Raw genomic sequence first — 14,760 nt, forward strand, 5'->3', positions numbered from 1 at the left:
TATTTTCTCCCTTCCTTTACCCTAGATCAGCTATATGTTAACTGGTGTGAGACGCGCTTTCTGATGAAGCCACGTCATTAATAAGAGTAAAGAATTTAAAGACATGACCCATTTGCTAAAAACCCATCCTAATAAAACATCCGACCTACTCTTTTACACTACTAGAAATTCGGAAAAAAGCGACCAAAATTTAGCGACCAAAGTTGGTCTGTGGGAAAAAGCGACCAAAGTTGGTCGCTAAACTAGCGAAAATAATAAAATAAATAAAAGAAACAAAATAGCGACCAAGGTTGGTCGCTACTTAGTCGCTATATTAATCAAAATGTTGACTGGACTGGTCAGACTTTCTTGGTCAAACATTTACTGAGATTAGTGACCAATGTTGGTCGCTAAAGTGGGACCCACCTACAAAATTTTAATAATTATATTATTATTTTAGAAAAATTATAAAATATAAATATATATAATATAAAAATGGCGACCAACGTTGGTCGCAACTTAAAGGGTAGGAAGATACCGTCCAACTTTGGTCGCTTAAATGGGACCCAGTTATACTATTTTAATAATTGTATTATTAATTTAAATATTATATGAAATATAACTGAATCTGATTTAAATATAGCGACCAACTTTGGTCGCTAAACTAAATTCTTGAATAAATGGCGACCAAAGTTGGTCTCTATTCAGGTCAACAATGGTCAAAATTAAAAATCACTTTTATATTTACTATCTAAATAATATAAATGTAAGCCGTTAATACTTTTGTAATACAAGGGATGAATAGTACTACGAATCGTGCGTCTCTCTCTCTCTCTCTCTCTCTCTCTCTCTATATATATATCCACATAAAGTGTGTGTGTGTGTGTGTGTGTGTGTGTGTGTGTGTGTATTCAATCTGTAGCCTTTTCTTTTCAAAATTAATGTGTTGTCTTTTATTTAAAAGTAGTCTTGGGATTTACAAAAACTTCCTAAAGAAGTCTTGAAAGTACCTGTATGTGCTAGTACTATGCTAATTGACTGCAGGTACGTCCTGGACAGGTTAGGTAAATATATATAGCTTATATATATATAATATGCAGGTACGTCCTGGACAGGTTAGGTAAATATATATATATACTTACGCTATATTATGCACTGAGTATAAGTCTATTAGCTAATATTATATCGAATATAACTTATATATATTGTAAGCATATATATATATATATATATATACTTACGCTATATTATGCACTGAGTATAAGTCTATTAGGTAATATTATATCGAATATAGCTTATGTATATATATATATATATATATATATATATATATATATATATATATATATATTATATCGTTTCAATATTACCGAATACACTTATACTATGCATTAGGTAATACTGTATCGAATATAGCTTATATATATATAATATATACTTACGCTATACTATGCACTAAGTATAAGTGTATTAGGTAATATTGTATCGAATATAGCTATATATATATATATATATATATATATATATATATATATATATATATATATATAATATATACTTACGCTATACTATGCACTAAGTATAAGTGTATTAGGTAGTATTATATCGAATATAGCTTATATATATATAATATATATACTTACGCTATACTATGCACTGAGTATAAGTGTATTAGGTAGTATTATATCGAATATAGCTTATATATATAACATATATATACTTACGCTATACTATGCACTAAGTATAAATGTATTATGTAGTATTATATCGAATATAGCTTTTATATATATGATATATATACTTACGCTATACTATGCACTGAGTATAAGTGTATTAGGTAGTATTATATCGAATATAGCTTATATATATAATATATATATACTTACGCTATACTATACACTAAGTATAAGTGTATTAGGTAGAATATATATATATATATATATATATATATATAGCTTAAATTGAATTAAAATCCTAAATTTATACTACATATGTACATAATTTTAAATTGTATTATATATATATATATATATATATATATATATATATATATATATATAATATATATACTTACGCTATACTATGCACTGAGTATAAGTGTATTAGGTAGTATTATATCGAATATAGCTTATATATATAATATATATATACTTACGCTATACTATACACTAAGTATAAGTGTATTAGGTATATATCGAATATATATATATATATATATATATATATATATATATATATATATATATATATATAGCTTAAATAGAATTAAAATCCTAAATTTATACTACATATGTACATAATTTTAAATTGTATTATATATATATATATATATATATATATATATATATATATATATATATAAATTGAATTAAAATCCTAAATTTATACTATATATATATATATAATTTTAAATTGAATTAAGAGTAATATAATTTTTTTAGAAATAGCGACCAACTTTTGTCGCTATTTCTAAAAATTCAAAACTGATTTACCTACCAAAATTGCGACCAACTGTGGTCGCTATTTTTAATTCCAGACTGTTAAAATCGGGATCCCCTCCCATTCTTTCTTAAAATTTCCCAAAATCTCTCTTTTCTCTCTCACACTCAACCCCCCCCCCCTTCCAACTCCCAGCACCAGAGGCCCCACCCACGCCACCAACGACCACCGCCCAGCTGTCGTCGCCCCGTCGTCGTCGCCTCTGCCGCTGCTACGTCTCTCTCCTTCTCCACCTCCTAAAAATTCTAGGTTAGAATTACAATTTATATCTTTTGTGTAAGCTTATAATGTTTTGTTTTATGAATTAGTTTCAAAATGACTAGTGTTTCAATTGATTATTTAACATTGTATTTTATAGAAACCTAGGGTTTAGGTTGTATTTATCATTATTTAACATTTTATAAAAATCTAGGGTTTATAGAAATCTAGGGTTTATAGAAATGTTAACATTTTATTTAACATTGTATTTAACTTTATTTAACATTTTATAGACATCTAGGATTTATAGAAATCTAGGGTTTAGGGTATGGGTTGAATTTTTAGGATATAATCATAACTTTTAGTTTATGTTTAAACTCGTAGGATATGAATATAACTTTTAGTTTTTAGGTTTTTTTCTTGTGAATTGAACTTGTAGGATATAAATTGAATTTTTAGGATATGAGTTGAATTTTTAGGATATGAATTGAAACTTTTAGGATATGAGTTGAACTTTTAGGAAATAAATTGAACCTTTAGCATATGTATTGAACCTTTAGGATATGACTTGAACTTTTAGTTTATGTTTAAACTCGTAGGATATGAATATAACTTTTAGTTTTTAGGTTTTGTTCTTGTGAATTGAACTTGTAGGATATAAATTGAAATTTTAGGATATGAGTTGAATTTTTAGGATATGAATTGAAACTTTTAGGATATGAGTTGAACTTTTAGGAAATAAATTGAACCTTTAGCATATGTATTGAACCTTTAGGATATGACTTGAACTTTTAGTTTATGTTTAAACTCGTAGGATATGAATATAACTTTTAGTTTTTAGGTTTTGTTCTTGTGAATTGAACTGTAGGATATAAATTGAAATTTTAGGATATGAGTTGAATTTTTAGGATATGAATTGAAACTTTTAGGATATGAGTTGAACTTTTAGGAAATAAATTGAACCTTTAGCATATGTATTGAACCTTTAGGATATGACTTGAACTTTTAGTTTATGTTTAAACTCGTAGGATATGAATATAACTTTTAGTTTTTAGGTTTTGTTCTTGTGAATTGAACTTATAGGATATAAATTGAAATTTTAGGATATGAGTTGAATTTTTAGGGTATGAATTGAAACTTTTAGGATATGAGTTGAACTTTTAGGAAATAAATTGAACCTTTAGCATATGTATTGAACCTTTAGGATATGACTTGAACTTTTAGTTTATGTTTAAACTCGTAGGATATGAATATAACTTTTAGTTTCTAGGTTTTGTTCTTGTGAATTGAACTTGTAGGATATAAATTGAAATTTTAGGATATGAGTTGAAATTTTAGGATATAAATTGAAATTTAGGATATAACTTGAACTTTTGTGGATATGAATTGAACCTTTAGGATATAAATTGAACTTTTAGTTTATGTTTAAACTCGTAGGATAAGAATTGATGAACTTTTAGTTTTTAGGTTTTGTTCTTGTGAATTGAACTTGTGCGATATAAATTGAAATTTTATGATATGACTTGAACTTTTTAGGATATGAGTTGAACCTTTAGGATATGACTTGAGCTTTTGTGGATATGAATTGAAGGTTTAGAATATGAATTGAACTTTTAGTTTATGCTTTGGAATTTTAGATTGCCGGAAGATTATTAGAAGAGGTTGATGACGTTATAGACATGCAATAGAACTTCCACCAAGAATAACTAAGACACAGTACCTGGCAAAGTGTGCCTTTAATTGTTCTTCTCATTAGCGACAATAATGATGAGAAGGCAATGACAAGTGTTTCAAATAGTGATGGTGTAGGTAGGAATTTAGTATTTCCTAAGCAGATAAAAGAAGAGCTTATAGAGTAATTATGTACTTCATTTTCCATGAGAAAAAGAAGTTTAATTGGGAGTGACAAGGTTGATGAAGACGGAATGTGTTCCGTTGGTCATGGCAGTTCCCATAAAATGGGGGTCATAAGACTCTATGATGACAGAGATTATAGGAAGTTTTGTTCTAAATTTTCTTTCAAGTCTGATCCGTACAAGCTTAATATGATATTGGTGATATTTCTTCGGATTCAGACAATGATTTGACCGACAAAAGTATGGAAATGCTCTTAAAAAGAATTAAAGGTAAAATCTTTTCAGCATCCTTCTCTACCAAGAAAAACGTTTTACTTTTAATTCTTTTTAAGAGCATTTCCATACTTTTGTCGGTCAAATCATTGTCTGAATCCGAAGAAATATCACCAATATCACATTAAGCTTGTATGGATCAGACTTGGAAGAAAGTTTAGAACAAAACTTCCTATAATCTTTGTCATCATAGAGTCTTATGATCCCCTCTTTATGGGAACTGCCACGACCAACGAAAAACATTCTGTCTTCATCAACGTTGTCACTATCAATCAAACTTTTTTTCCTCTTGGAAAGTGAAGTAGAGAATTCCTCTATAACCTCTTTTATCTACTTAGGAAATGTTAAAATCTTACCTACACCATCACTATTTTGAAACACATGTCGTTGTCTTCTCATTATCATTGTAGCTATAGAGATCAACAATTGATCAAAGACACACCCCGTCAGGTACTGTATCCAAGTTATTCTCTGTATCCAAGTTCATCCCGAGTAATAGTACCACGAGGATAATCACCAAAGCCACCAGACAACTTTATGATGCCAATGAAGTAAGATGAGTTATTCAATGAAACTCGTATTGTAAAGAAGAAGAAAGAGACTGATTCAGAAAGGAGGGTCGAGCCTCGACTATATACATGTAAGTTTTTTACTTTTCATTAAGTATTTTGATTTACTTTTATATAAATTTTGAAATACTAATTCAATATATATAATTTTTCATATAGGTTCGCTTCACATGCAGCTGACGTGGGGGAATTCATACGCAGTTAACCACCTAATGAATCGGGCGAGGCAATCCAACTTTCGGACGAGGATTCTGAAAGAACATTCCTTGAGTACTTTATATACTTTGAACTAGACAAAAAAACTTAGTTCTATTGTGTTAGTTCTTTTTAGTTCGAATGGGCTTGTAATAAGCGTTAACTTAGTTTTGTTAGCTTAATGTGTTAGTTCTATTGATTGTTACTTTTAATTGTTGTTGTTGTTGTTGTTGGCATAAAATGCCTGTTTAGGATGTTTGGTAAGCTGGCAGGTGGTGTAGCTGCCAAAACAGGCAGTTTCTGCCAAAAATATACCAAGAAAAGCGACCAACTTTGGTCTCTATTTGGTCGCTTTTCACTATAAAAAAATAATTTTCTGGGCAATAGCGACCAACCTTGGTCGCTACCTGCCCAGATTTCTATTAAAAAAATACAATTTCTGGAAATATAGCGACCAATGTTGGTCGCTTATCTTTAAAAAAAATTCTTGAATTTAGCGACCAACTTTGGTCTCTATTGTCCAGATTTTAAAATATAATATTTGGATTAGAGACCAAAGTTGGTCGCTTTCTAATGATTAATGATAAATTAAAAATAACGTATTTCATATGTAGAGACCAACTTTGGTCGCCAAATTTATATTATTAAATTAATATAACGACCAAAGTTGGTCACTAAAGTCAAAATCAGAATTTTTGGCCCTTTTAGCTTAGAGACCAAAGTTGGTCGCTAAATAGCGACCAACTTTGGTTGCTAAATAAAAGGGACCATCAATATAGCTACCAGGCGTGTTTGGTCGCTTTTTGGGCCATAAGCGACCAACTTTGGTCGCTTTTTGTAGTCGCTTTTTTCCGAATTTCTAGTAGTATTAATGGTTTACTGTCACGTCCTTAGTTGTTAATTAAGTACACGTGCGGCACTTGACAACTCGCTCACGATTTTGCACAACTTGCTCATGTTCTTGCTATGCCAAGTCAGCCTTACTACCTTTAAGATCGCTAAGAGAATGGAAGAAAGAACACAAGAGAATTGTTCAAGGAAGCTTTGTATTAGAGAGAACTTGAATTGTTTGCTTGACGAATTACAAATGAATGGCCCCCTTTATATACTAGTTTTCTAGGGGCTAGTGTGTAAATATTAATTATTACACAAGTCCTTGATATTTACAAGATAAGGGCTTTTTCTAGAATTCTCTACAAGCCTAGAAGATTCCAAGGACTTTCCTAGCAAATCCATAAGGATCTAGGTTCTTCCTAAGGAAATGTCCATACCTCTCTAGAATCTTCTCACAAATGCTAGCATTCTTCTTATGTAAGCTTCCACATGGCATTAATATATGCCAAATGGCGCCTATGTGGCATGATGATATGGCGGGTCATCACACTCTACCCCACCCAATATTGTGACGACCGCGGCGCAATGCTGCTGCATAAACTCTCGGATCTTATCTTTGAATTGCCACAAGTCTTCATATCGTTCCCACGCGGCCTCCTCCGGTGATTGCCCTTTCCAATGGAGGAGGAACATAGCGGTGGCTTTTTGCCCTTGTTTTCGCCTGGCCTGGTAATCTATGATAGCCTCAATCTTCCGATCATGCGAGGCGGTGATAGTCATTGGAGCTCGACTTGATTGGCCCATACTCTGCTCATTCTTATATTCATGATATGGCTTAAGCATGCTGGCATGGAAGACAAGGTAGATCTTAATATATGATGACATGTCAAGCTTGTATGAGATCTTGCCTACCTTGTCGACGATCTTAAAAGGCCCCTCATACTTACGAATCAGATTCTGATGCATGCCCTATTGTGCTTTGAACTGTCTTGGGTTAAACTTCAACATGACCATGTCCCCAACTCTATAGTCCGTGGGACGCCGCTTACGGTCTGCAAACTTCTTCATCTTCTTAGCTGCCTTATCCAAGTACGACTTAGCAGTGTCAAGCTGTTCCTCCCATCCTTTGGCCATATGATAAGCCCCCAAACTCTTTCCCTCGAACGCGGCTGGTAATGAATGTGGAGTTTGTGGTTGTTGGCCTGTGGCTAGCTCAAATAGTGTCCGCCCCGTGGACTCACTCAGCTGCAAGTTATAAGAGAATTGGGCAATGTCTAGGAGCCTTGACCAATCTTTCTGATGTGTGCTTACATAATGCCTCAAGTATCATTCTAGTAAGGCATTAACCCGTGCTGTTTGTCCATCCATATGTGGGTGGAAACTAGTAGAAAAGTGCAGTTCCGTGCCAAGTATGTCGAACAACTATCTCCAAAATCTCCCAGTGAAGCAGGGGTCTCGATCACTGATGATATGCCTTAGTAAGCCCCAATACTTTACCACATTCTTAAAGAATAGCTTGGCAGCTTCCTTAGCTGTGCAACCCGGTGAGGCGGGCATGAAGGTGGCATATTTGGAAAATCTATCCATGACCACCATAATAGTACCATAACCATCAGACTTCGGTAGGCAAGTGATAAAGTCCATAGTCACGCTCTCCCATGGACGCTCTGCAACTGGTAGTGGCTCCAAATGTCCTCCGGGTTGTTGTTGTTCAACCTTGTCCTGTTGACAGACAAGACAAGTCTGCACATAGCACTCTATGTCATCTCGCATGCGTGGCCAATAGTAGACTGACTCAACCAAGGCCCTAGTGCGACGTTGACCTGGATGACTAGCCCACATTGTGTCATGACTCTCCCTTATGATCCGTCGTCTAATGTCTCCAAACTTAGGAACGTAGACCCTCCGACCTGTGGTAAGTAGTAGGCCGTCTTCTATCCAAAACTGTCTCGTCTTGCCTTTGTTAGCTAACTCGATAAGCTGTCTGGCTGCTGGATCATACTGCATGCCTTCTTTTATAGCCTCCCGAATGTCCCATCTCGCTGAAGTGATTGTAGCAAGCTCGGCTTTCCGGCTTAAGGCATCAGCTACAGCATTACCTTTTCCCGGCTTATACTCCAGCGCATAATCAAACTCGGCTAAGAAATCCTGCCACCTAGCCTGCTTTGGTGTGAGCTTCTTCTGTGTTTGAAAGTAGCTATTAGCCACATTATCAGTCTTGACCACGAACCTCGACCCGAGCAGATAATGTCTCCATGTACGAAGGCAATGCACAATGGCAGTCATTTCCTTCTCTTGTACCGTGTAACGCCGCTCCATCTCATTTAACTTGTGGCTCTCAAATTCTATGGGATGCTTATCCTGCATCAGGACACCCCCAATGGCAAAGTCTGAGGCATCTGTGTGCACCTCAAAAGTCTTGGCAAAGTCAGGTAATGCCAAGACTGACTCCTCTATTACAGCTGTCTTAAGGCCTTCAAACGCCTTTTGACAATGCTCCGTCCAAACCCATGGCTTGTTCTTCTTTAGCAACTCAGTCAATGGTGTGGCCTTTGCTGAATATCCACTGATGAACCGGCGATAGTAGTTAACAAGGCCAAGGAAGGATCTCAACTCAGTTACCTTTATGGGTTCCTCCCACTCCTGGATAGCACGTACCTTAGCATCGTCCATGCGTAGCTCGCCATTGCTAATGGCATGGCCCAAGAAGTGCACCTTTGATTGCACGAACTCACATTTCTCCCTCTTGATGTATAGCTCGTTCTCTCGCAAGACTTGGAAAACCTTCCTTAAGTGCTCCATGTGCTCCTCCAAGGTGTTGCTGTAGATGACTATGTTGTCTAGGTAGACTACCACGAACTGATCAAGGTAGGGATGAAAGATCTTGTTCATAAGGGTGCAAAATGTGGCTGGTGCATTGGTTAAGATGAAGGGCATTACAAACCACTCAAAGGCTCTGTATCTCGTCACACATGTTGTCTTTGGATCATCCCCTTCCGCAATGCGAACCTGGTAGTAGCCCTTTCGAAGATCCACCTTGGTAAAGTACTTGGCTTGCCCAAGTCTATCGAACAAGTCAGCAATGAGCGGGATTGGGTACTTATTCTTCACAGTGACCTTATTAAGTGCTCGGTAGTCTATGCACAAACGCAGCGATCCATTCTTCTTCTTCTGAAACAATACTAGTGCGCCGAAAGGTGCCTTTGATGGGCGAATGTGACCAGCATCCAACAACTCTTTCAATTGTTTCTTGAGCTCCTCCATCTCGGGCGGTGCCATACGATATGGGGCAAATGCGGGTGGTTTAGCCCCTGGATCCAACTCAATCTTGTGATCCACATCTCGCCTAGGCGGCAAGTGCTTAGGCAACTCCTCGGGCATGACATCTTTGTTCTCCTCAAGCAACTTCTCTATGAAAGGCGGCACTGTCTCTTGAAAATTCTTGTCTTCCTCTAGACTTGCAATCGTTGCCATAAATGTGGGCTCCCCCTTCTTGATCCCCTTGACAACCTGCATAGCTGAGAGTTGTGCTTGGATCTGTCCGTGTGGCATAGTCACTGTAGGTACCATGCAAGCTACTTCTCGCTCCATAACCAAGAGACATTGGAGGTAGGGGTCGATTAAGGTATGACAATGTCTAAAGAACTCTTGCCCCAGTATGATGTTAAAGATATCCATAGCGGTTACGGTAAAGTTTGTCATTCCTTTCCAAGTTCCCAATTTGACACCAACTCCATTAGCTACCCCACGAGCATTATGTATCTCGGTATTCACGGTCTTGATGCGAGAGTTGGTTGGAGCAAGCTTCAATTCCAGTCTCTTTGCGGCTGCCTCAGTCACGAAATTATGAGTTGCTCCAGTGTCCACCATTGCACGAGCGGGCTTGTTGTTGATGGTGAGATCCACGTACTGATTGCCATTCTCATTAGGTTGGATAGCTTGCTTCGTGACAGCACCACATAATCCGATCATACCCAACTGTGCGGTTCCCGGACTCTTTCCTTGTGGCTGCTCCTTCCGCTCACGTACCATGGCACTGAGGCTCTTGAGGACAGGACAATTCCTGAAGCCATGTGGCCCTCCGCATATATAGCATCCCTTATTCTCGACCTGTGCCTTCTTATCGGCGTAGCCCTGACGGCCACTCGACTTTTTGAAATCTTGAGTCTTGGAGTATTGTTGTTGTATCTCCTTGCCTTTGCCACGGTCTCCCCCACCTTTGACATTGTTAACATTTGACTCCTTGCCATTGCCTTTGTCGTACTTGTCATGCCTGAAGTCCATCAATGATTCGGCCTCTACTATGGCTTGGTCTATATCAGTGACTTGTCGGCGTTGCAACTCCTGCTTAGCCCAATTTTGCAACCCGTCCATGAAGTGGAACAACAAGTCATCATTGGTCAGGTTGGGGATTTGAAGCATAAGGGTAGTGAACTCTTTGACATAATTACGTATGCTCCATGTTTGCTTCAATTCCCTAAGCTTGCGCCTTGCCTCGTACAAGACATTGTTTGGAAAGAACTGTCGTTTGAACTCCGTTTTGAACTGCATGTGCTAATAGTACCTAGACCTTTATCCACGTTGGCCATCTTCCTTCTCCACTATAGCATGGCAGTCTCTGAGAGGTACAATACCGTAGTATTGATCTTGGCCTCGTCGTCCCTCATTTTGCCGTGCCTGAAGTAGTTCTCTAAGTGCCAAAGGAAGTTTTCCACTTCTTGTGCATCACAACACCTTTGAACACCGGGGGTTTAGGAGCCTCGATCTTGGCCTCCCTCATCACCACAACATTGCTGGCTACCTCGGTCATGCCAGCATTGACATGCTCCTCGAGTGACTCTATCTTTGCCTTAATAGCATCGATAGTACTCAAAGCCTCCATGAGTCTGCACTCTAAGGTAGTGATGGTTTGCCTTAGTTCCATCTCAGTCTATGTACGTCCCTCCAAGTCATTTCGGATACTCTCAATCTCTTCAAGAGTGTGCCCCTCAAGAACATTAACGGTGCCTACCACCTTCCCCAAGCGTTGGCCAAATATCTCTACGACATCCATCCCCGCGTTCATCTTCATCACCCACTCTTTACCAAGCGAGACGTCCTCTGAGGACCTCCACTTCATCCTCGCTTGCCTCAGTGGCAGATGGTTCTTGGGATGTAAGCCCTTCGTTTGACACAACCTCAGCTGGCACCTCCTGGCTCTTGTTGGTGGCATTCCTATTTTTGCTACGGCCGCTCTTCCCAATAGCATCCTGGATGATGTTGGCTTGGGTGTTGACAACATTAATTTCTCCGTCGTTCGCCATTCCCTTAGTTGAAACCTTCGCTCTGATACCACGTTGTCACGTCCTTAGTTGTTAACTAAGTACACGTGCGGCACTTGACAACTCGCTCACGATCTTGCACAACTTGCTCATGTTCTTGCTATGCCAAGTTAGTCTTACTACCTTTAAGATCGCTAAGAGAATGGAAGAGAGAACACAAGAGAATTGTTCAAAGAAGCTTTGTATTAGAGAGAACTTGAATTGTTTGCTTGATGAATTACAAATGAATGGCCCCCTTTATATACTAGTTTTCTAGGGGCTAGTGTATAAATATTAATTATGACACAAGTCCTTGATATTTACAAGATAAGGGCTTTTTCTAGAATTCTCTACAAGCCTAGAAGATTCCAAGGACTTTCCTAGCAAATCCATAAGGATCTAGGTTCTTCCTAAGGAAATGTCCATACCTCTCTAGAATCTTTTCACAAATGCTAGCATTCTTCTTATGTAAGCTTCCATATGACATTAATATATGCCAAATGGCACCTATGTGGCATGATGACATGGTGGGTCATCACATTACACTAGATAATTTTTTACCCGACTGCATTTCCTTCGAAATTCCATATTTTGCCCAGAAATTGTGCATAATCTGAGATGAGGGGGATTTAAGGTTCTTGACAAAGAGGAGAAGAAGTGGATTGGGTATTTTATTTAACCATTGGGGTCATATTATAAAGAAGATTCAATTTAAAAATTTATTTTATCCATTAATTGAGTGTACAACACGTTTTAGAAGAGGCTGAGGTAGGCCTAAGAAGTACTGGGAAGAGGTGATTAGACAGGACATGGAGCTGCTTCAACTCACTAAGGACATAACTCTTGATAAGAGGGTGTGGAGGTCGAGGATTAAGGTAGAATGTTAGTGGATAGTTTTTAGTGTTCACCGATAGTCTTAGTAGTATGGATGTCTACTCATATTCTTAGATTTTTATTACGTTATGTGGTTTTGTTCGCCTCAGGCATTGTATTCCCCGTTGTTGTTATTTGGTACTACTTATCCTTCATCTCTCCCTTTTTCTTGTCTCTTCCTTCTTTCTTCCATTCTTGCTTTCCTTTTCTTCTTCTTACCCTTCCTGAGCCGAGGGTCTATTAGAAACAGCCTCTCTACCTGCAGTAAGTAAGGGTAAGGTCTGCGTACAGACTACTCTCCCCAGACCCCACATATCGGAATCATATTGGGTTTGTTATTGTTGTTGTTGAATTGAGTGTACAACACGCCCATAAATGATAGTAAGCCACGCTTTTGGTCATGTGTCAAGGAAGGGGGAATATAATTCATTCAATTGACCACTCCTCTGAAATATTCACCTAGCTTTGCTCGGTATTTACCAATTGTTTCTTTGTTTCTTTTATTTGTTGTTATATACGTTATTGTTGATTTATTTTTCTGACTGTGTTGTGTTTTTTTTAAATATAAATTGATACAAAAATAACTCCCAATAAGAAAATTAATACAGGATTACCATAGATCCAGAAGACTAATGTTACCTTTCCTCAACATAAATTAAAAATACAGAAAAAATTTCATATAAGTAAAACAAAATCACCTTAAGTTACACTTACCACCTTTTCTTTTGAGACTTTGGAGGCTTAAGAACACTCCAGTCCAGTCTATGTGGCTTCTGGGAACTTCGACTACTACTAGGTGACGACTCTGGATTGCCAAGAACTCTCTTATGTGATTTGTTTGGATACTGCGCCTCAGAGGATGTATCATCTTGCTTCCTTTTAAGATCTTCGTTAGGAGAATGACGCGAGTCATCCACATTAGAGTTCTCCAGCCCACATTGTGATGTTCCATTTTCTCTTTTCGAATTTATTTCACTCGTCTCTGAAGAACAAGCAGCAAAACCTTCAGAATGTGGTTTTGACGCTTCTTCTCTTAATTTATCAATAGAAGGATTAAAACACTGAAAAGACATCTGACCCCTTGTAGTCCCAGGGTGGGGATCCCCTTCCATAATGACAACACATCTTTTGGGAGCACTAGAGGGAAAGGTTTCATCAGGTATCACTACTTCTTCTTCTTCTTTTTTCTTAGGCTTTTCATCTCTCAGAGCTGCCCTTTGCATAAACTTCAAATTCCTCAAGGTACTGGATAATTCACGCTTTGCCATTCTGATTTTTAGGCACACCAAAACTGAACTTACTGTTATCACTAACTAGCTGTTCTTCTACTTTTATGGCTGCCCTTAGGGTTCTCTTCTGACAGTTTTTTATTTATTTATTTATTTATTTTTTTAAAAAAACTCAAAACTCAAAAATTCAATTTAAGTATTTATTACAACCTTTTTGCATCTTTTGCTACGGGTGGGGCCTCACCAGTGGTAGCGGTGACAACCCCTCCTTTGTTTGTCTTCGTGGTATTTTGTGCGTGTTTCAGGTTAGGGACTGTGGCTATTAGCGGTGAGTGGAGCGTGCGTGTGCAAGCATAAGGAACAACCCCGGTAAGGGTCAACGAGGGGTGGCAGAAGTGGGACGCAAACGTGCCATTTGGACTCAACATCATCGTATATACCAAGACAATTCCCAGGTTCTACTTGCGAGAGTTGATACCTCCTGTTTTTCTTTTCCCCTTTATTATGTTAGTTAAATTATTTCAATCTTAGTTCCTTTTAGTTTATTCATAGTATTAGTGCGTTTATAGTTGCAACCTGTCTTTGTCTAACTTGGTCTGTTGCCTTGTGTGTGTTAGTGATTTTCCCTTCGTCTGTTGTAGGTATAGTGGCTGGGGTCTGGGATGGTCGAGTGAGTTCATGTCCTCGGGGGGATCGGGGGTGGGGCGGGAGGTAGGGCAGGGGTTAGGGGTTGGGTCAGGAGGCAAGGGAGGTAAAAAAAACAGGGATACCTATAGGTTAAGAATCGGGTTATGGAATGTAGGTACATTGACAAGTAAGTCTATAGAGTTGGCGAGGATTCTCCAGAAGAGGAGGGTTAATATAGCGTGTGTCCAAGAGACCAGGTGGGTAGAGTTGAGGGCGAGGGATGCGGACAGGTATAAACTTTGTTACTCAGGAGTCCAAAGAGGTAAGA

The 14,760-nt window shown here is 37.7% G+C and overlaps 1 protein-coding gene across 1 annotated transcript; it reads right to left on the minus strand.

Annotated features, from left to right (window-relative positions):
• Window positions 1-13,209: 13,209 nt before the first annotated feature.
• LOC107832237 (uncharacterized) lies at window positions 13,210-13,908 on the minus strand. The gene has a single exon (XM_016660055.2). It carries the CDS (start codon window positions 13,842-13,844, stop codon window positions 13,287-13,289), a length of 558 nt encoding a protein of 185 aa, XP_016515541.1. The 5' UTR covers window positions 13,845-13,908; the 3' UTR covers window positions 13,210-13,286.
• Window positions 13,909-14,760: the final 852 nt, after the last annotated feature.

Source organism: Nicotiana tabacum, chromosome 20 (assembly GCF_000715075.1).
Source record: "Nicotiana tabacum cultivar K326 chromosome 20, ASM71507v2, whole genome shotgun sequence".
Classification (NCBI taxonomy): Eukaryota; Viridiplantae; Streptophyta; class Magnoliopsida; order Solanales; family Solanaceae; genus Nicotiana; species Nicotiana tabacum.

Bases quoted from the DNA above. Each gene is read 5' to 3' on its own strand.
- LOC107832237 (XM_016660055.2), bottom strand. From the start codon at position 13,844: ATGGCAAAGCGTGAATTATCCAGTACCTTGAGGAATTTGAAGTTTATG.